The sequence below is a fragment of the Fukomys damarensis genome, unplaced genomic scaffold (genome assembly GCF_012274545.1).
Source record: "Fukomys damarensis isolate Sample0158 unplaced genomic scaffold, DMR_v1.0_HiC HiC_scaffold_35, whole genome shotgun sequence".
Classification (NCBI taxonomy): domain Eukaryota; kingdom Metazoa; phylum Chordata; class Mammalia; order Rodentia; family Bathyergidae; genus Fukomys; species Fukomys damarensis.
In genome coordinates this window covers 18,570,557-18,591,271 of record NW_022900947.1, presented here as the reverse complement: position 1 = coordinate 18,591,271, position 20,715 = coordinate 18,570,557, and the positions used below count along the sequence as shown (strand labels likewise).

At 53.4% G+C, this 20,715-nt stretch overlaps 1 protein-coding gene and 1 long non-coding RNA gene across 4 annotated transcripts in view; one reads left to right on the top strand and one right to left on the bottom strand.

The window, feature by feature from the left end:
- Positions 1 to 517: 517 nt before the first annotated feature.
- The window catches only part of Slc34a2 (solute carrier family 34 member 2), a 33,337-nt gene continuing 13,139 nt past the window's right edge, over positions 518 to 20,715 (bottom strand). The window contains exons 1-13 of one of the 3 annotated variants that reach the window (XM_019205152.2): positions 20,515 to 20,707; positions 13,551 to 13,665; positions 13,327 to 13,464; positions 12,445 to 12,573; positions 11,165 to 11,308; positions 9,532 to 9,643; positions 7,343 to 7,538; positions 6,609 to 6,704; positions 5,762 to 5,882; positions 4,816 to 4,983; positions 3,761 to 3,877; positions 3,545 to 3,669; positions 518 to 1,962 (exon numbers count right to left, since the gene is read on the bottom strand). In XM_019205152.2, coding sequence (XP_019060697.1) covers positions 1,336 to 1,962; positions 3,545 to 3,669; positions 3,761 to 3,877; positions 4,816 to 4,983; positions 5,762 to 5,882; positions 6,609 to 6,704; positions 7,343 to 7,538; positions 9,532 to 9,643; positions 11,165 to 11,308; positions 12,445 to 12,573; positions 13,327 to 13,464; positions 13,551 to 13,662 — 2,085 coding nt within the window. In that variant the 5' untranslated portion in view covers positions 13,663 to 13,665; positions 20,515 to 20,707 and the 3' untranslated portion in view covers positions 518 to 1,335. Of the gene's footprint in view, positions 1,963 to 3,544; positions 3,670 to 3,760; positions 3,878 to 4,815; positions 4,984 to 5,761; positions 5,883 to 6,608; positions 6,705 to 7,342; positions 7,539 to 9,531; positions 9,644 to 11,164; positions 11,309 to 12,444; positions 12,574 to 13,326; positions 13,465 to 13,550; positions 13,666 to 20,514; positions 20,708 to 20,715 lie in introns of those variants that run through there. The other 2 variants (XM_010608476.3, XM_010608475.3) reach the window with 2 other exon arrangements.
- The window catches only part of LOC104851314, a 4,800-nt gene continuing 4,535 nt past the window's right edge, over positions 20,451 to 20,715 (top strand). The window contains exon 1 of the long non-coding RNA XR_777182.2: positions 20,451 to 20,522. This is a non-coding gene — a long non-coding RNA (uncharacterized LOC104851314). The remainder of the gene's footprint in view (positions 20,523 to 20,715) is intronic.

The following is a 20,715-nucleotide window of genomic DNA, read 5'->3' as shown; positions in this document are numbered from 1 at the left end:
ACGGATTTCTCCCCTCCAGACAACCAGGTGGGTCACCAGGAAGGGTGCAGAGGCACAGGGGCCCTTGCTGCCTCCCCTCTCAGCTCTTCCCGACTCATCCGGGAAGGTGGTGTCAGGAGAGCGCACAAGGAAACGAAATCCACACAGTGCAGCTGGTTACACAATTCTTTCTGCTCTGGTAGGAAGCATGAGTTATGTAAACTCGATGATCCACACTGAACTAAAAAAGCTTGCATTTATGGCTGCATTTAAATGTGGCACTGCATGATATATACAATACCTCAAATTTTAATGTTTTGCTTAGCACAACCCTCAACAGCAAATCCCCACGGCCAATCAACTGACACCAGGAAAGCTGTGTTAGTTGCCTGTCATTGCACTTTCCCCCTGGTTTTTTAATAAGGGACCCCACAGATTACATGGCTGACCCTGGTAGCGGGTAGTTAAGGTTCAGTGAAGAGGTCTCATATTTGTAAGCAAAGAATTCCAAGGAAGCCTCCTTTTTCCATGAATGAAAGCAGCATACGCCTTCTGGGTTTGATTATCCCTTTATTTCCCCCTTCCCACTACCAGTAAAAAAAAAAAAAAAATACAATCATTGTAGGTACAAGGATCTTACATCTTAAAAAATTAAGAGTGCAGGGATGGCCACAGCCACTGCCCAGGTTTTACTTACATATGTACAGTAGGTGGGGTTGGGTGGCCCATATCACAAAATATACAAAGGTCCTCATTCTGTCTTTACTTTCATAGAAGAACCCTGCCTCATTTCCAAATGAGACACTAAAAACACAAAACCAGACTATTTACCACATTAACTTACGAAAAATGCTGTACAGGCGCATGACTATAAATATGGAATATAAATGGCTGCTTGGGGGGTTGGTTGTCTACAGGGGGTGCCAGGGAGGGCTCGGTTTGGTGCCCCAACCTATTCAGATGGAGAGGATGCTGGGGGGCAGGGTCGGGGAAACAGCTACACCCTTTGGTTTCCTGGATGAGGCTGAAGTTCACTTGCTGGGGAAGAGTCGAGGGTGGGCGCAGAGGTATGAACAGGGGCCCGGGAGACGCAGGGACTGATCTGGGGTGCGCAGGGGTGCACACTTCACACAGATGGCCCCCTTCTAGCCTTCCGGTATCCCTGTGCTCTCCCACCCAATTGGAAGGGGGACCTGGGCCGAGAAACGGGCGCCATTGGTCATGCGCTAAATTCTCCCGGTGTGGGTCGCACGTGTGACTGTTTCGGATGGGAAACCCTTGCTGTGAGGCAGTGCAAGGCTGCAGAAGCAGAAGGGAGGAGCCCTGGGACCTGGGGTCCCCAGCCTCGGGGTGCCCCTAGAAGGCTGTGATGGTGAAGGTGCTCTTTGTGTCCAGGGTGTCGGGATGGGCCTTGCCCTCGCCGCGGACCTCTTGGGTCATGGCTATGCTGAAGGCCTCGGGCCCCTTGATGGGGACCCCTGGCTCCTCCTCCTCCTCCAGGTCCTGGCAGCACTTGCTGCAGCGGCAGCAGTTGGTGCAGCCACACATGAGGCAGCACACGCGACAGCACACGCGACAGCAGCAGCAGCAGCGCCGCTGGCAGCAGCTGGTGAGCATGGAGATGGCGCTGTCCCAGGGCTCCAGGGAGCGCAGCCACGAGGGCAGGAAGCTCCAGCTGCGCAGCTTCTGAGGCAGGATGCGCGGGCAGCGGGACTGCAGCAGCCGCAGGCACAGCACCAGGAGCAGCAGGAGGACGATGGGCACCCCCACGCCCACCAGCACCGGCCAGCCGGCCATGGAGAGGCCGAACACCGCCAGCGGCGTCAGGAGGAACAACATGATGAGGTAGACAACGGCGAACCAGCGGTACTTCGAGGAGATGTTGCCCAGGCCCTTGGCAAGGCGGATGGGCAGGCGGGTGAACGGGATGGGGTACCACAGCAAGATGCCAGAGATGTTGAAGAAAAAGTGGCACAGGGCGATCTGAAACAGGAAGTCGCACAGGTTGGGCAGGTTGGGGGCTGGGGAGGAGGAAGTTAGGTTCCTGGTCTAGAGCCTCTGAAAGCCTGCTGTGATTGCGTGTGTGGTGTCGGGAGGGAGGAGCTGGATCACGGTCAGCTTCCAGGGCTTGAATCCAACAATGACCTTGCCCCCTGCTGCCCTGTGTGGGGGTGGGGGGCACTGCCTCCGGCTGAGTTTAGAGGATAGGCAAGGTGGGCATAGTGGCGCGTGCCTGCAATCCCCGCGTTCTGGGAAGCTAAAAGAGGATCACAAGTTGGAGCCCAGCCTGGGAAACTTAGTAACAGCAAGATCCTGTTTAAAAATTTAAGAAATGGAAAGGATGAAGGATGTAGCTTAGTGTGAAGTCCCTGGGTTCAATCCTCGGTACTGCCAAAAACAAGAAGGAAAAAAATTTGATGGGCGGAAATAAAGGCTCAGAGGAGCCCTGGCCATCTGCTTAGCGCCCCCTTTTTTGTACCAGGGATCGAACTAAGGACCTTGCACTTGCCAGGCAGGTGCAGTGCCACTGAGCTAAATCCCCAGTCCTTCAGTGATTGGGGCAGGGAGAAAGGTCCGGTAGTTATAGCAGCATTGATGGGTGCTGTTTGCCACGTATGGGGCGACCTTTCTAAACACGTGGTTTATCTCAACCCTCAAAACAGTGCCCCCAGATTGCTCTGCTACTTTGCCAAAGTCACACAAATGGGAGGCATGGGGATGGATGGGAATCAACCCAGACACTTATCCACTTTCACAGGGGGCACCAGGCTCCACGCGAGGAGCTTGGGGTCAGCACCACCTGGGACAGTAGCTACTGTGGCCACCAGTGCATGCGGGGCTGGGGTGATGAACCCCCAAGTGTAGAAACCAGGAACCGGGCTTCAACACTCAGTCCATAGAAATAATATTTTTGTATTCACCAGTAAAAGAGTAAGGGATTGACTCAAAACTCATTGAAATGAACTTCCTGGATTCTTTTTCATATTAAAAAACGTACTGCTAAAACTTTTCAAACTATATGTGCGGCTAATTATGTAATCTGTATTTCTGGCTTTCATAATCCTAAGAAGATAGGAATCATATTCTCTATATGTCAGATAAGGAAACTGATCCTAAGGGGCTTAGGTCACCCAATGAAGGTGGAGGAGTGTGTAAACATTGTGACAAGACTTCAAATCCCCACAGTCTTGCCTGGGTACCAGTGTGGCTGACCCAGGCCAGGCAGGCCCCCTGCTTCACCTTGTAATTCCAGGCGCCTGCAGTTTCCCAAGAAGAGATGGAAGACGGTGTCCAGGCTTCCTTCCCACTCTATCAGGAGGCCCCCACCTCTAAGTGACCGCCTGGGACAGGAGCCTTGCTGCTGCTGTTCTAAGGGCCAGATAGCTCTGGCTCTTCTCACACCGAGATACTCAATTCCATTTCCTGTGGCTTCCCCTGTACATCTCAGTCCCATCTTTGGGGCTTATTAAACGGAAAGCCTAGCTCTTGATAGAAACCAGCTTGCAAGGCCACGGAAGGGGCTGCATGCAACCCTCCAGCCCCCGCCCCAGCAACGGGTCCTGACCTGCAGCGAGCTCATCAAGGTGTTGCCTGGGCTGGCCAAGGCGGCCATGATGGCGGTGGTGGTGGTGCCGATGTTGGAGCCCAGCGTGAGCGGATACGCCCTCTCGATGGTTATCACGCCGATACCTGGGGGGAAGCCAGGGAGCACAGGGCATTGGCCCAGGGATGACAGGAAACGGCAGTGGTAGCCCAGGAGGCCAGGGAGAAAGAAGCTCACCGATCAGCGGGGTCAAGGCAGACGTGAATACGGAGCTGCTCTGCACGATGAAGGTCATGCCGGCTCCCACAAGGATGGCCAGGTAGCCGGTCACCCAGGAAAAGGGGAAGGGGAAGTCTGCAAGACAGAGGGAGCAGGGTGTTTATCATGGCAGGCAGGAGCTGGGACCAGTTCGCACCTCCTTAGGTTCCCAGTGGGCGGGGTGGGACTGGAAGATGGAAGCTGTACCTGTATGCAGACTTCAGATTTTCATTCTAAGTCTTTCAACCTGCATGTTCCAGCAGGTGAAACCAAGGATGTGGGGTCGGGTTAGGAATGCTTGAATCCCCCTCCACCCACAACGCACAGAAGGCACTTAAGACTCCCACACTTCCTTTTTCTATCCTGGTTCCCCATTCACACCTCGTACCTCTGTCTCCGCCTAACAAAGCATTGAGAAAATGCAGCAGCTTGGAACAACACCACAGACCCCACCCTCACCCCACCTGTACCACTGGACCAGGCCCGGTGTGCCTGGCCAGCACCCATAGGTACTCAGTTCAGTCTTGGGACAGCCTGAGGGTACAGGTGTTCTTGGCTGCATTTCTGCAAATGACAGGTGTGATATCATTGCTCAGTAAGCTCTCATTGGTCAGGAGCCTCACTGGCTGCCTTGGGAGGCTGGTGTATTTATCCAGAACCACATTTATTTCTGAGACAAAAGGTAACTGAGGCTAAAGGTGGATATGCATCACCCTTTGCCCATTGCCTGAGGGCTCCTGATAGACTCAGGAAAGCCCTGGAAATGTGGAAAACCTGCCAGGTCCTACTCGTGCCTTCCTGCATGTGAACTGGCCCTTTCTCTTGCCAACCTGCAAAGGAAGCTTTTGTCCACTTCTTAGAGGCACGCACGACACAAGAGAATTCCTAGGACAGTGGCATCTTAACTTCTGTAGCTTAGCACATCCGAGAAATTCCAGGAGGCTCCCATTGCAAGATGGAAATCGCAGGGTCCCTCGGGGTGGCCATAGGGTGCCAGTCCCCGAAGCAGGCCAAAGTGGGGGGAAATCACGTACCAGTGTTGATGGTCTTCTTGATGACGGTAGCCACCTGGCCCTTAAGCACGGAGCCCAGGAGCTTGACGATCATGATCAGGCAGCCACAGAGGACCAGCAGGGAGATGACCAGCAGGATGATGCCCACGGCAAGGTCCGGAAGCTGGGCATTCACGAAGATGTGCTTGCCTGAAGAGACACGGACAGCACGCTCAGGACAGGGAGCCATCAGAACCGCAGAGTCCCCCGCCAAAGGGTGTATGAGGGATAATTAGATAAACCAAGTAAGGATATGCGAGCTGCAAAAGATTCCAGGGGCAACATGACAGCTTCTTAAAAGAATCAAGAGTATTTGGGTACAGCGCCTCACACCTATGAGTCTATTTGGGAGGCGAGGCAGATCGCCAAGGTCTGCTAGGCAATTTAGTGAGACCCTGTCTCAAAGTAAAATAAAACAGGGCTGGGGATGTAGCTCATTGGTCGAGTTCTTGCCTAGCATATGTGGGGCTCTGAGTTCAGTCCCTAGCACTGCAAAAAAGAGACACAGAAGAGATGAAGAATCAGAGCTCCTTCTTCATCAGTGTCACCTCCTGTGCCCTGCATGGGACCCGCAGCATAGAAGGGACCCATGGAAAAATAAAATAGTTTGTGGACCTCATGCCATCCTCCCAACTGGCTGTCATCTCCCCAGAGTCAGTGACATGGAGGGAGCTCCTGGAATCGGATGGGCTCTTCTGTGGTGGGGGTCTGGGTTCAGATTCCACTCCTGTCCTTCACGTGGGCCCCTGCACCGGTCACCTCACCTTCCTCCACCATAGCAATAGCAGCACATTGCTGCGTGCCTGGGTGGGGCGGGTGCTCGGTTCCTCTCAGGGCCTCTTCTTTCTCTTACTGGGTTCCACGCAGCTAAGAAGCCCCTGGTCCCCAGCAGCCCATCCCAGTGGCCTGCATGGTGCGTCCCACTCACATTTAGCAATGTTCTCCTGCTGGGTCACATTCTTCAAGGTCCAGGTGAAGGCACCGTCCGTCCAACAGAGTGAAGAGGAGGTGCAGTTCTCAGGCGAGGGGACGGTGACATTCTGCTCGGTCTAAATGGCAAACACAGGGAAGTGTCCACAACACCAACTGGTGGTGGGGAAAGCAGGCAGCAGACAGGGGACAGAGGAGACACTGATGTATGCGGTAGGCTGTGTCCCTAACCTCCCTTTCTGACTCATTCATCTTTGTGGATGGATAACGCTCTTGGAACAACTGAGACAAATGAAATCAGCTGCCGCCATTTAGAAACATCTAGTCTTCGTACTTTATTGTCAAGCATTTAGCACCCCCCCAAAAAAAACAAAGGACATAAGCACACCCTGGAGGTATGGGTGAGCCATACCCTCCTACCAAGGCAGGCTGGGTCAGTTTCCCATGTGGAAGGGCAGAAAACTGACTTTCTGAGAGGGAACATTCTAGAAGAGTCTGGAAAGTACCAGATGCCACCTACTGCCAGCACCTGTACGGTGTGATGCACCAATCCCAGGGAGCCTTGAAAATGGGCAAACGAGCAGCCAGGGATCTATCTGCCTTCTCTGGGAGACACAGAAGTAGCAAGAAACCAGGAATAACGTAGCTGCAGCATGGCTTGGTCCTACTGCCTAAGCCCAGCCTGTGCTCAAGGACTTGTTTCCAAAAGGAATCTCACTGGCCAGTCTTGACTTTCCAGGAGCCTCCACTTTCTTCCTCCTGACTTTCTCTTTTCCACCAGGAGTCAAAGACTTAGGATTTCGGTTTCAAGATTCACCCACCAAGCAGTATTTTGGGACACTTACCATGTAGGTGACAGACTTGCACCAAATCTTGATCAGGCTCTTGTTTTGGGCTGCTGGGTCACTCAGTGCAATCTGGTTGATAACTTTTTTGTCCAGCTGAGGAAGGCAATGAAGACAGCACAGAAATGTCAGTAGATCGAAGGGCCTCTGGGAAGACGAACTTGACTGTGGGCCACTGCATCGTCTGGGACACCTCAGGGAGCAGCTCCAGAGGGTGCTGACATGAGTCGGTGCTCAACACCGGGACGGATGGATGTACCAACAAAGGCTTTTTTGGTCTCCCGGAAGCAGGCTATAGCTACTCACGGCTTCCCAGAAGACAGGAAACCAGAAGGTAAGAGCAAAAGGTCAAGGTCCCAGGTAGCTTTCTCCCCACAGCAACATCCACAAAGCTATCTTCCATTTTAATATAGTCAGGCAAGAGAGGCAGGGTGGGCCCTGGGGAAAGGCGCAGCCCTTCTCTGGCTAGCAGCAGAGGAATACTTACTTCATCAGTGAGCCCACCCTGGGGACAGTAAAAGAAACACTGGAGGTGAATTACACTGTCAAGTGTCTGTGGGCTGGGGCTGCGGCTCAGTGGTAGAGCACTTGCCTAGCAAGTGGGAGGCCCTGGCTTGGTTCCCCAGGAGCGCACAGGAAGTGTCCTTGAAGGCTGCCTTCACTCCTGCTCCAGAGGCAGCCCCTAGTGTTCAGCTCACCAGGGTGGGGCTGGGGGGAGGCTGGGGAATGGTCACCTGGACAATGAGCTTCGTCAAGGGGTCCGTGATGACTTTCAGCAGGGCCGGCGCATCTTCTCCATTCTGGAAGTTCAAGGTATTCACCATGAGCCCCGTCAACTTCTCTAGGTAGTGGGTGATGGCCTCCAGGGGCAGCAGCACCAAGACCGATAGCCAGTTGAAGAAGTCGTGGACAGTGGCCCCTGCGAAAGCTCTGCGGGAGAGGAGCCCACAGCCAGATCAGTTGGGGAGTGAGTGGTGTTAGTCTGCTGCTACCCATCTGTGTACATGTGGGTGTAGGCTCCCCTGTCCTCAGCAACCCTACAAATGCAGTGTTCAAGTTCCCCTTGGACAGCTGAGCCAGGCAAGGGCCAACAGGCAAGGTCAGGCTGGAGTATTCGACAGCCTTGTTCACAAGATCTGCATCGAGATAGATGAATTCTGAATTTCATACACCTTTCTCTTGGAAAGGTGGAGATCAGTCAGCAGGTAACCAAAGCAATAAATTCATAACCTTTAAAAAATATTCTGAGAGCCGGGCGTGGTGGTGCATGCCTATAATCCCAGCACTCAGGTGGCTGAGGCAGGAGGATCTCTGTGAGTTTGAGAACAGCCAGTTCCAGGTGAGTCTCAACTACATAGTGAGACTCTGTCTCAAAACACCACAAAAACAAAAAAATTCTGAGAGTCGGTGAAGCACATCAAGTTTCTATAGGAAACAAGGCTGCTATCTACTACTCTTTGCACCTATCCACAAGTTCAATGACTCCCTGAAGTCCACCCATCTGCAGGTCGGAAGGCACCCCAAATCAAGTGGAATGAGAGAAGAGCCAATTATGTGGGAAAGAAAACTTAGCTTCATGAGTAAAATTTATTTACTGCAAGTGCAGTTTTTCACCTATTAGCTATTTCACCTATTTTCAGCACATTGGCTGATATTTTAAAAGTATTCTAACTCTTCCCGGAGAGGACACTTTCATATACTGCTGATATGTGCAGGGATACAAATATTCTGCTGTAGTTTGAGAAAATGTTTTAAAAACCTTATAAAAGTCTGAGAGTATAACTATTATCCTAGGAACCTAAGGAAATAATCTAAGCCACTAAGCTGTATACCCAGAGGAACTGTTGAATGTTATTGAAAGAATACTGAAATATTCCAAGACAGGATAGGCAACTGCATTCCTATAAGCAGGTACCTCCACAGACCTTAAATCTATGTCTAACAGGTTGCCCGGAGGCAAACTTGAGCGTACCAAGTGTCAAACACAAAAACCTGGCGAGCATCCCAGCTACATCCGCAGCAGAAGTCACCTGGCCTCCTTGAGTTTCACCATGAATACAGTGAGGCATGGAAAAGCCTGCTTGGCTTCGTTGAGATCAAATTAGAAAACGCCCCATTTAATGTGTATTATTATGGCCATCAGGGAATTTCATCAGGGGCCAGGGCGGTGGCTCAGTACACACGGGTTGCCGTGACCTCCGCCTACTGCCGACTCACCAGCAGGCCGGGCTGACGTCTCCCCACCAGCCTGGTGGAATGTCAGCTGCCTGACGGCACCACGATGGCATCATGACAGGCTGGGGGCTGCTTCTACATTTTTTATAAACTCTGGTAAAAATCCATCACCAACCAGCTAAGAGTGAAGCCTGAAGTGCATTTATTTAATTTTCACTTTTTGGAAGAAAAGGGTTCTCCTTGCCTATATTCATCCAGCTCTATCTTCAGATCTCAAAAAAGCTACATGTGCCTTTTATTGATGTGCAAGTAAAGAAAACAAAAGTGGAACAGGTTAAGCTGACCCAAATATATATATTATACATACACACAGAAGTTTAAGTTGTAATTATGTATGACTAGGCAAGATGGTAAATCCTACCCTTCCTGGCTTTGCTCCAACCCTGCCACCCAGCAGCTGAGTTTCCAGCTAGAGCTCATGGCTAGTGAGCCCTGTCTGGGTGCCAGGCATCTGCCAGACACTCGTCTGTGTGACTGCGTCTAATCCCTAAGATAACACGGTGGTGGGAGACGATGTTATTATCCCTGGGGTGCGGAACAGGGAGCGGGAGTTCCAAGGACTGGGAAGCACTGAGTCCCGCCCTGAGCTGCTCTCCCCTGTGGCCACTTCCAGGAGCTCCAGGAGGGAGCCTGGCCATGATCCACACGACAGGGCCCTGGTGGCCAGGGCTGGCCCTCAGCCCCCTACCTTCTGAACTCGTTCCGGTCTCCCGCCTGCATGAGCGCCACGATGGTGTTGGTGATTGAAGTCCCGATGTTGGCCCCCATGATGATAGGGACGGCCGCCCGCACGGTCAGCACTGCAGGGGAAGGAAGTGCCATCAGAGCTTAGCCAGGCAGGTTCCGACACGGCCCGGTAGGCCGAGCTCAGTCCTGCTGATGATGCCCTAACACTCCAGTTCCTAACTCCTTAGGGGTCATGTGCTTCACACAGCTGAGGCCAGCCAGGGAAGGTCGCCTTGAAGCTGTATGTGCCACCCCCAAATCCGGCACACAATCTTCGCGGACCCATAGACCCCTTGAAGCCCTCCTCTGGACCCTTTCTGAAAAATTAAAACCTAAAAATAAATGGCCTTCAGCAGTCCCCTCTTCTACTACAGAGACAAGGAACTGACCACAAGGACACGGGTGAATGCGTCTGAAGGGCCACAGGTCACAGGTACCTTGATGTCTGTTGGACAGGGCAGCACTTAGTTTCTGTATTTAAGGGGCCATCATCCACTTGCCAGACATCCAACACTGGGCTATTTATGACAAATTCCTGGCAGGATCATTTCTTTTTCTAACAAAATCAGTAGGTTGCCACAATTTTCTGACATATGAAAAAGAAACATGCTTTAGTCGAGCATGGTGGCTCAGGGCTGTAATCCAGCACTTTGAGAGGCTGAGGCAGGAGGAACAGATGAAGTCCAGCCCAGGCAACTCAGCAAGGCCCTCCCTCAAAGTAGAAAAATATTTTTAAGCCAGTGGTGGTGGTGCATGCCTATAAATCCCAGCACTCGGGAGGCTGAGGCAGGAGGATGCTGTGAGTTCGAGACCAGCCTGGGCTACATAGTGAGTTCCAGGTCAGTCTCAACTACACAGTGAGACCCTGTCTCAAAAAAAAAAAAAAAAAAAAAAATTTTTTTTAAAAGGCCTGCAGATGTAGGTAGCTCTTGGATTCAATCTCCAATTCCAGAGTGAGAAAGAAAGTAAATGTTTTGAAGAACTAATCTTTCTAACCTGCCCCAGAAATTTTTTCAGTTTATTGACTAAAATGGTGGCTTTGGCTAAAGATGAAATCTATTCAACCTAACCTTTTCTCCCACCCCCAGAAGGTCTATCCCTAATTAAATCAGAACAAGCAACAGGCAGGTACAAGTTCCGAATGACATCTCCCCCATCCAGCTGTCTGAAACCATGTGGGATGTGATCAGGCATCTTTGTAATTGGCTCTCACAGTGGCCCTGTCCAAGGGAACTTTCTACACTGATGGCACTGTCCCGTGGCTGCTGGGAAGTAAAGTGTCAGCCACGTGTGGCTATTCGGCCCTTGAGATGTAGCAGGTGCAACCAAAGAATTGACTTTTTACATTTCAAACTTATTAATAAGGTTAAAATGAGATTTGATAGCCACAGGGTTGGTGGCTGTCGGACTGGACGCTATAGCTCTGGGATACTCAGGGCAGAGTCGTAGAGCGAGGACCATTTTCAGGCTCAGCCATCCACACAGAAACAGGAGGTCACTGGGATGGCGGGCGGAACATACTGTGGTAGCTGGACAGGATGGGAATGTTGGGATAAAGGCCAAGGCCCCCAGACGAACAGGCTGCCCAGACTCACGGGAGGAGGCCACCATGCTCACGACGATGGACGAGGAGGTGCTGGAGCTCTGCACCATGACGGTCACCAGCACGCCGATCATCAGCCCCGCCAAGGGGTTGGACAGGATGGAGTTGTTGCTGAAAAACTGCCCGGCCATCTTTCCTGAAAGTCAAGCCAACATCTACCTGTCAAGGGGCAGCTGGATGACGCACAGTCTCTCCAGGCTGGCGGAGCAGCAGGTGCCCGGCTCCAGCTTTGCTGGAGGAATCAGTTTCTCCCTGCACTGCCCCGATAAGTGGGGGCCCTGCTGGCTTCCTCCTGTGCCTCTCTCTGCTCTGCCTGACCTGGCTCCCAAAACGTCCATCCACCCTTGCTCCTCTGTCCCTTCAGCTGCTCCCCACAGAAAGAATGAGAGCTCAACTCCACACCAGGCCCAGTGGGTCTCCTGATGCCCAACTCTGCCTCAGAGATGTGCTCAAGTTCCCTCCAGCCTTAGCCCTAGGCTGCCACTGATGGTGGAGGTGTCATTTTTGTGGGGGGTGGGCGGGCAAGGTGAGCCCCTCGCTGCTCCCACGGATCCAGGAAAAAAAGCAACAGCAGGAAATCAGTTCTCCCCCACTGCTCTCCCAGGAGCGCCCCCTGCTGAGTCCTCCAGACCATGATACCCTGAACTCCCTCGGGGCTGAGTCTTGGGGCTGCCTCAGGATCTGGGCTCAACCCTCTGTGGATGGGAGGGGGTGTTTGACTGGGGCCCCTGGAGGCAGGAAGTGTGCACCTAGAGAGTCCAGAGGAGCATATGTGGTGACCTTGCTCCTGGGGGGTCCTTCATGCTGTGGCCTCACTCAGCCCTGGAAGGTGTGTGTGTGCTGGGTGCCGATTAGGCCTAGCTTTGCTCTTTCCTACTCACTTTGGTTTAAGGGAGCTTTCTTTCTCCATCAATAATCTCGGAGCAGAGAGGTCAAGAGACAACAGTGGTGCCCTCCGATAAGACTGGAGGTCAGACAGCTTCCTGCCTAGGGCTTGTGAACAAAGGCGGGAGGCTGATAGCTGGGGTTGGCTCCAGCCCTGGCCTCTGACCTAGGGTCACCGAGCCGAGCCACAGCCCCACTTCAGGCCCTGGTTTTCTCCTCTGCGCCAGGGGGGTGGGGAGGGGTGTGGGCAGCACCAGTGATCGGAGGTAGACTTCTGTCCTGACTCATGCAGAGGGCTGCAGCTCAAAAGGAGTTGAGTTGCTGCGACCTTCTGGATCAAACTGGACCACAGCACCCGCTCTCCGGCCCCAGAGTCAGTCTCCCTACCTCCAACCAGCTGGAAGGCACTGCTGAGGACATCCAGGGAGCACACGAAAAAGTAGAGGAATCCCAGGAGCAAGATGAGCTTCCCAATCCCTTTGAAGATGCAGAAAATCTTCCCTTTGGTATCTCTCTCTGTGGGGAGGCGGGGAGGGCACGAGCTTGTCACTGTGTGTGACTGACCTTTCGGAGAATTCCCGCAGTGCTCCCAGCAGCTCCCACTTGGCCTCCTGGCCAGGCCGCCCTAGCTCTTAGGTCCCGCAAGGCCTGGAGTTGGAACACGTCCATGGCTGCCACTGTGGGCCACTCCATGGAACCCCGTCAAAGAAAGGGGTGTGCGTTTGGGAGGAGGGGCTCAGTGTGGTCTCAGGTGCAGACGAGCAGACCAGGCGCCGTGCTCGGCTAGAGCGCAGCGCAGTCTGCTAAGTGCAAAGTCAGAGATAATGGCCCTGATATTCCCTAGATGGGGCCGCTCAGTAGCAACCATAGCCTTAATGTGCAGAAGGCTTGGGCCCCTACATCCAGCAAGGCTACGGCTGTGGCTACAGCTTTCTCTACTCACTCCCTCCCTTCCGCTCACCCTCCCTGCCCATCTACCTGTGTGACCACCTGGCTGACCTGACACCCTACATTTGGAAAGCAAATGTCCACCTGCCCGCAGCCCAGCTGTGCTTTCTGTCTTCTGGAGACCGGGCCTCATGCACACTGACTGAATACAAGATCTCGCAATCGCCAGGATGCTGACACTAACTCTCCTGCCGCGGTGGCATCCCTAGCCAGGATCCTGCTTCTCGGGGTGTCGAAACAACGAAAAGGGAGAGCGACCCAAGAGGGAGACAGTGAACATCAGGCAGGTCCCCTCCGGAGGTCCAGGGGCCTGGCGTTTACCTGACCACTTGATGCCAGTGTCCTGGAGCTCGGGCAGGTCCCAGGGGTCTTCCACCTGGGGGGGATCCTCTATCAGTGCCACGGTGGAGTAGGAGGGCAGTAGCTCGATCTTGGCCAAGGAAGTGCCGCCGGCATCTGCTAAGCGAAGCCCCAAAGGCCGTGAGGATCCTGATGGAATCTCCTTGGGGCCTCAGGGGGCCCCCAGCCCCCGGAATGACACTTACTTTGGTGCGTGTCTTTGCCTTTGGCATCTGTGCCAGGATGCTGACTCACGCCCCCTTCAATGTATTTCTCTGGGTCAGGCTGGGCATTTTCCAACTTAGGCCAAGGAGCCATGGTCTGTGGGTGGAAAGACAGCTTAGAGAAGCGGGCACCAGGGGAAATGTTGCCAGTTATCTATGAGAGAAGCCTCCCTCAGGAGGGTGCAAGGAAAGGGTGTCATGCTGAGACTCAGACCTTCCCAGAGTAGAGGCCTGGAGGGCTCTGTCCCTTGCCCCTAACCACACCCTACAGCGTTTGTCCATGCTGGCCTTGGACCTAGGTAAGAAGCCCACCTCCTCTGTGTCTCTAACTTGACTGTCTCTTGTGTGTTGGTCCTTGTGCTGTCCAAAGGGGGTGCAAAGCCATCCCTCTGCATTGTGCTGTGGTGTGCCAGGCCCTCAGGACCCGCAGCTGACTCCTGTCTGCCCCTGCTAGGGGCGACTTTGGAGCTGCACACCTGAGGCCAGCGCTCGGCAGATGTCACTTTAGCGGATGTGTCGTGCACACACTGACACTCGCTCGAGTCAGCCACCACCCAGGTCTTCTGTGACAGTGACACGCCGGGCCTGGTTTCAAGACACACAGTGCCACTCAACAGCAGGGCCTCTGAGCAGAAAATGTCAAGAGTTTCCCATCTACAAAATGGGATGATTCTTTGTGCCCCACAGGGTAGGTAAGTAAGGGGAGATTAATGTGTGATTCAAGGTCTGGAAAGTGCCTGGCATAGAGCGGGTTTCTGATGAATAGTGTCATTATTTACCAACCTCTGCTGCCTGGATAAATAAATGAGCCATTAACAGCCTTCGCCAGGGATGTCCCCAAAGTCTCTTTCTCCCTAAAGCCGTTCTCAGAGACACAGCTCCACACACCTAACGTCCGCCTTGCACACTCTGTCCTCTGATACATCTTATCAAAACCCAAAGCACGGAAAATTCACAGAAAGGGAAGTACAAACACCTAAGAATCTTACTCCACTAAGAGTGTGCCCTAGTTAGGAGGCCGAGATATGCAGAAGTAAGTAACGAGTTTCGACAGTGCTGGGTTCGGGCTCAGCACTAGTTCAGATACGCATGGGCTCCTGTACATCTCGCCCAGGACCTTCACTTCTGGGAGTTGGGAATTGAGAATATTTGCTCTCGGAAAATAAATATCTTGTTCTGGTCAAGAGTTCGCCAGAACTTGGGGTCAGTCTGATGTCTTTCCTTTTTATGGAATCTATTTCACTTTATTTCAGGGCCCAAAGATCTTCCTGGCAAATTGATGATGCTCAGGAAGCCGCATCCTGAGAAGCATCTCATGCGAGCACTAAATGGAGAAGTGGCTAAATCAGCAATCACTCCAGGCCCAGGAGGACCGAGCCGCCCTCCCGGTTTTGAGCACAGCAGCCGTGGACCACGGGCAGCAGCCACCACTTCCAATTCACCCCACTCATCACCCGCTCCCCACCACCTCCTGTTCATAGCTTTCCTGTGTCCCCATCGCCCAGATTCTCCCCGTCCTCTGACGCCCCCACATCCCAGACACCAGGATGAGGACCTGCAGACTCAGCGGCACCCTGTCTGCCTGGCTTGGCCCCCCACGTGACACCCACACCTGGCAGGGTCGGGAGACATTTGCTCCTTGGGTCATCGTTAGTAGGACCTACAACCGTTTAGCGAGCACCGAAGAGCTGCCAGGTGCCGAGCTGGAGCTTGACATGCATTAACATTATCTCGAAACAGGGATCGTGACCACACCATTGCAAAAGGAACCCGAGGGGGCAGGAGCAACCCTTACAAAGTTGCCAGCAGGAGGAGAAAGAGCCAGCTCTGCCCATCAGGGCACCCTGGGGCCTCAACCACGTCAACAAGCTGGCGTGGCTTCAGCATGACTCAGCTCCCTGCAGCATGGATCTTACCCTCGGAATCGGGGCAAGAATGTTAGTTTGACAGGAAGATGATCTCCTCTGACACCATATTGACAAGGAGAACCTGTTTCCTACCCTTGACAGTGTGGACATTCTGGGGATCCCCCCTCCCCCACACTCCAGCTTTGATAACCAAAAAGCAAACACCTCCACACCCTACCAGTGTCACTTAAGGGCTGAGCACCACTGTTGGAGAGGTTAAGCAACTGGGCTTTTTAAGTTCCCAAGTCCTTGGTTCAAGTCCCAGCTTTGCCTCTGTGTCCTGGCCTCTGTTTCCCCATACATAAAATGAGGACAAGGATACTTAGGAAAAATTACTGAAGATTATCTGGGTGTGGCAGCTCATGCCTGTAATCCTAGTATTTGGGAGGCTGAGACAGGAGGGTGCAGAGTAGGAGGCCAGCAGCATGGGCGTTTAGGGCCAGGCTGCATGGCAGAAACCATGTCTCACCCCCAAAAGAGAAAAGTCTAAAAAGCGTGGCACAAACACACACAAAGCTCTAAGCTTGCATCGGGGCTACCCACAGATTGGCAAGGGTCTCTGCTCTTGGAGGCGAATTGATGGGAATTTTAAAATTATGGCTCTGCCAGTTTTTTCTCATAGAATCTAAAACTCTGGGGTTGCTTTTTTCCTTTCATGCACACGTCTGGATCCAGAACTTCAGAATGCACTTCAATGGTGAATGAGTCTTCCTGCTAGGTGGCTGTCCCTCATCACGAAGCAAAATACTCCGAGGGACAGCTGTGTCTGGAGCCTCCAGCAAACCCCATCAGCAGTAGTCTAAGGAGGATGATTATTTGCCTTCTGTTTAAATTATGTTTTCTGTGACTGCTTAGAATCCTTTTCCTTAACAGCTGGACAGAACGGTGCCTCATTAATACAGAAATGGACACATCCACGGCCTATCATAGGGACCACCGTCTGCAGAGAACAAACCAGAAAGAGCAGAGGAGAGGGCTGGGATGTGGCTGACTGTCCTCACTACCTGTGACCTCCAGGACCTCATTCACCATTCAGTCACTGCCACCGAAAGACAAAGACACACTTCTATTGAATGCCCCTACTTCGTCCTCTCAGAAGCCTTTGTTCCCTGTTCTGAATCCAACTTTTGGTTACAAAACACCTCCCTGATGAAGCAGTGTTTTTCCCCACCCCCACTGGGTGCTTCCGCTTAAGGTTCCGTTCCTCTCCCCGACTGCCAGTGCCACACCCTGGCAGACCCCAAGGCGGCCACAGGCAGCCACACCTCGCCACTGCCCCCTCCAGGGCGGACATCCAGCAAAGCCCTCTGGCCCAGCCCACTCTCAGACTGCCAGCCACGCCCTCCTGACCCTTCCGCCCCCACAGCTCCGGCTGCACCTAGGAAGTAGGAATGTAGGGCACCTGGCAGCCACCCAGCCGCCCTGCTCCTCAGCTCCTGCACATAGGCCCCGTTCACCAGGTGCTCCTGGCTGTTTGCAGACTGACCCAGAGTGCATCCTCCTGCAGTCTGCAGTGGGGCTGGGAGCAAGACGGCCACCCCACCCCTGGGCCCTGCGGTCACTCCGGGAACCCCACAGGTCCCTGGAGTTGCCACCTGCACTGAGACCTCGGTATGTGACACGCAATGAGGAGAAAGAGACGCAGCGTGGACAAGGCCATTCTGCCGAGGCCCGACCTGCCGACCATGTTTCATCTTCTCAGAAAGGCGCCCTTGGCGTCCCAAGAACCATAATCGCATTAGGCTTGGAGAGGCACCCTGTCACCAAGAGTACCGGCCTCATCCTGTCCAGTGCGCAGTAGAGTAGGACCCTCGGCAAATATTTGTTCGTTAAAATGGACCCAAAGCATGAGAGACAGAGGTGCTATATATAAGGTTTGTCTTGTGATAAGGGAGTGACCTGGGTAGATTGGTTTAGTCCTTCCTTCTTTTCTTCTTTTTCAGGCTGGGGATTGAATGCGGGGCCTGGCCTTTGTGCACGCTAGCCCAGTACTTTATCACTGAGCTTCACCCCAGCCTGGTCTTTGTTGAGATAGGATCTCACTAAATTGCCTGCCTGGCCTCAGACTTGCAACCTTCCTGCCTCTGCTTCCCAGTAGCTAGGATTCCAACCACCACACTCGGCTTCACTAAGTCTTTCAACAAGCATAGGGGTTTTTCTCTCTGGAACAAAAACCCAACTGAAGTGCCGAGAAAATTTGCCTGAAGTCCCACAGCTGCCTGGGGATGGTGTCAGAATCTGAACCCACAACTGCTGGTTCCAGAGGCCAAGTTTACTCAAAGAGCCCACAGGCAGGGTAAAGGAGGAGGAGTGACCCTCCAGCCCCCATTAAGCACCAGGACACAAGGGGGCTGGGCTGGGCTCAGGGAGGGCCCTGGGAGCTTCTGGGAGAGCCATGGTGGGCAGGGCAGTGGGTGACTCCTGAGTCGTCCGGTGACGACCAGAAGAAATGCTGGCCAGCCACGCTGTAATGACAGGCTGTGGATCCACAATGGCTTCGGGCAGCCCAGATGCCTGGACTCAGCAGATCCCAGCCATGCGGGCGTCTCCACTGAGTGGAGAGGATGTAGCCCCAAACCGAGGTCACTATTCCCAGGTCACTGCAGACGCCAGCCCTGCACCTACTTCCAGGGAGCCCCCCGAGCCCTCTGTCCCATCCCCAGCCCTGGGGGTAGCCGTTCCCTGTGTTCCCCCAAGGCCACACATCAGCACTTTCTTGCTACCTGCCAGCAGTGGGAGCCCTGTATGCAGCAGTGTGGTCCTAGGGCCCAGGATGGGGCCCCAGGCCGACCATTCCCATCTACCCCATCCTGGCTCCCACCCGTCTGCCGCTCAGCTGGCTGTGACCCTCTTTGCTCCACTTCCTCCAGCCACTCCGCTACCCAGTGCCAAGGAGCCTCATTCTTACTTTGCACTTTGCATTGTTTGGGCTTCTCCAACCGGGACCTGTTCCCGGGCCACTGTGCACAGAGCAGCAGCTGCCCACGAGGCCCCCTGAAGAGGTAGGGAGGAGGCCCTGCAGAGCCTGGGCCAGACTTGCATGCTCCTTCAGCCCAGCCCGTGGGGCAGCGTCTGGACCACGCATGCAGTCACTCCTTGCTCACACAGCGCGTCGTACCAGGCCCGACTGTTCAGTCCTGCACACAAGCCAATGCATTCCACACAAGCACTTTCAAGTATTCCTCCTTTACTACCAACCATATGGACATGCCAAGGGGGGAAACTGAGGCATAGAGAAATTAACAGCTGAAAGCCACACGGGCACTACACATTCAGAGACAATTCAAAGGCAGTGTTCTTAGTACACCCAAGAAATCCTTTTGTGCTTTGTAAGAAAGACCCAAGACCACAAAAATTCCCGACAGCGCGATGGCTACTTTACAGCTTTCCCTTTAACCATCACAAGGAAAAACAACCCCTCCAAGGCTCTGGCGGTGAGATGAGACAGAGGCCAAGGACCAACTGAGGAGCCAGCCTCATGCGGTGAGCAGATTCGGTTCACACTGTGAAAGGCACTGATCCAATTATAACAGGAAGTCTGCCCTGTCCCTCTAAACTGGAGCCCCGTTACCAAACCACACGTTCACCGTGCACTTTCAACTCATGCTTACAGTAAAAAATACATCCTGTGATGAACCTGTAACTGTCTCAGTTTCTTGTGTTATAATATTAGGAGGCTTAAGAGGGCCACGTTTGTAAATACTGAACACACTGTACGGTCTTTATTGCAGCCCTTTTCACTCATTTGCATGTAATTCACTGAAAATCCCTTGGGACGGTTGCCTGCTCCTTGCGGTTACCCCTGTCCCTCCAGCTCAGAGTGGAGGCCGGGGCGGGTGGGGCTGAGGACAGTGGGGGGGGTACGGCTGCAGATGGCACCGTTTACTCCAAGTCTCTTGTGTCTAACAGCAGAAATCCAGGCATTTGTCCTCATGCTCCTGGGAACTTGGACTTGCTTCAGAGATGGCTGAGGGATTTGGGAGAGGTGTGACATGGGAATTGGTTCAGCACCCAAAACCCGACTTTTCCAAAGCATGTCCTGCTCTCCACCCATTGACAAGATTACAGAAACTAGAGAAAAGATCATGATCAGCTAGTGTGGGACAGAAGATTCAGTCAGGCTTTAACAACTGGAAACAATGGCCACTGTGAGGGACGCTTTTCCAAGAATACCCAACAAAGAACAAGTTAAAGAACTGGCAAAACAGGAGAGGAAGGGAAAGAGTGACAAACAAGGCCCAGAGCAACCAGTGTTAACACAAAAACCTCCTGGGGAACCTGGTCAGAAAGAACTGAAATCCACAAGCTGTCCCCACAAAACTCACATGCTTGGGAAAAGTGCGACCTCACCAAGGAAAAAGAAATTCCCACCCTCCTCCCTTCCGTGCCAGCTACCTGTGGCCCCAGGGAGCGTGAATTAACTCCCTAACAAATGCACCCCTCTTACTGGCCTGAAGGTTCTCAGGTGCCAACCTAACCATCCTGCCCACATCTCAAAAGACTCCCGTCTGCTACCTTCTGCTCTACAGACAACGGTGGGGTCTGTTTGTCCCAGACAACAGAAGGACAGGTCCTCAGCTGCTGGCCTGCGTGGAAGGGAGATGCAGCTGGTCTGGGTTTAGTCACCTAAGATAAGTGGCTACAGACACGCCTGGTAGCCCCTGGAAGTCACGCAGGACTTGTCCCATCCCCCCCAACAGTACCAGGAGCTGGGGGGGCTGTCAGGCAGGGAGCAACAGAGATGGTCCTGTCACACAGCAAGTCAGTGGCCTAGCCAAAGGCCAGGCTGGCAGGTGTGACAGGTTAATAACACTTCTAATAAGAGTGCAGCAACAGGACTTGTCACAAAAGCAACCGCAGGGACATTAAGAAGATGAAAAAAGAACCTGAAAACTTCGGGAAGGTTTGTTATTATTTTATCTTGTGCAACCCAAAGCCAGCCAAATTCTTTAAGGTCAGCATCGTGGGGGCGGGAAAAAAATTCAGGAAAAGTAATCAAGGTGCTTGGAAGAGGAACAGGAGGCAGGCGGCATACTCACCTCCGCAGGTAAGGGACCCAAGGCGGCACCAGGTAGCGCGCCGCTGCGGCCGGGCTATATATAGAGAAGGTGTTGCGCAAAGCGGCTGTCCGCCGGCGCTGTCATCACGCCCCTCGCACATTCCAGGACCGCCTGCCGCCGCCGGGGCACTGCCTACCTGCCGGCGTGGGGCACGCATGGTGACCTGGCCCGCTCCGCCCC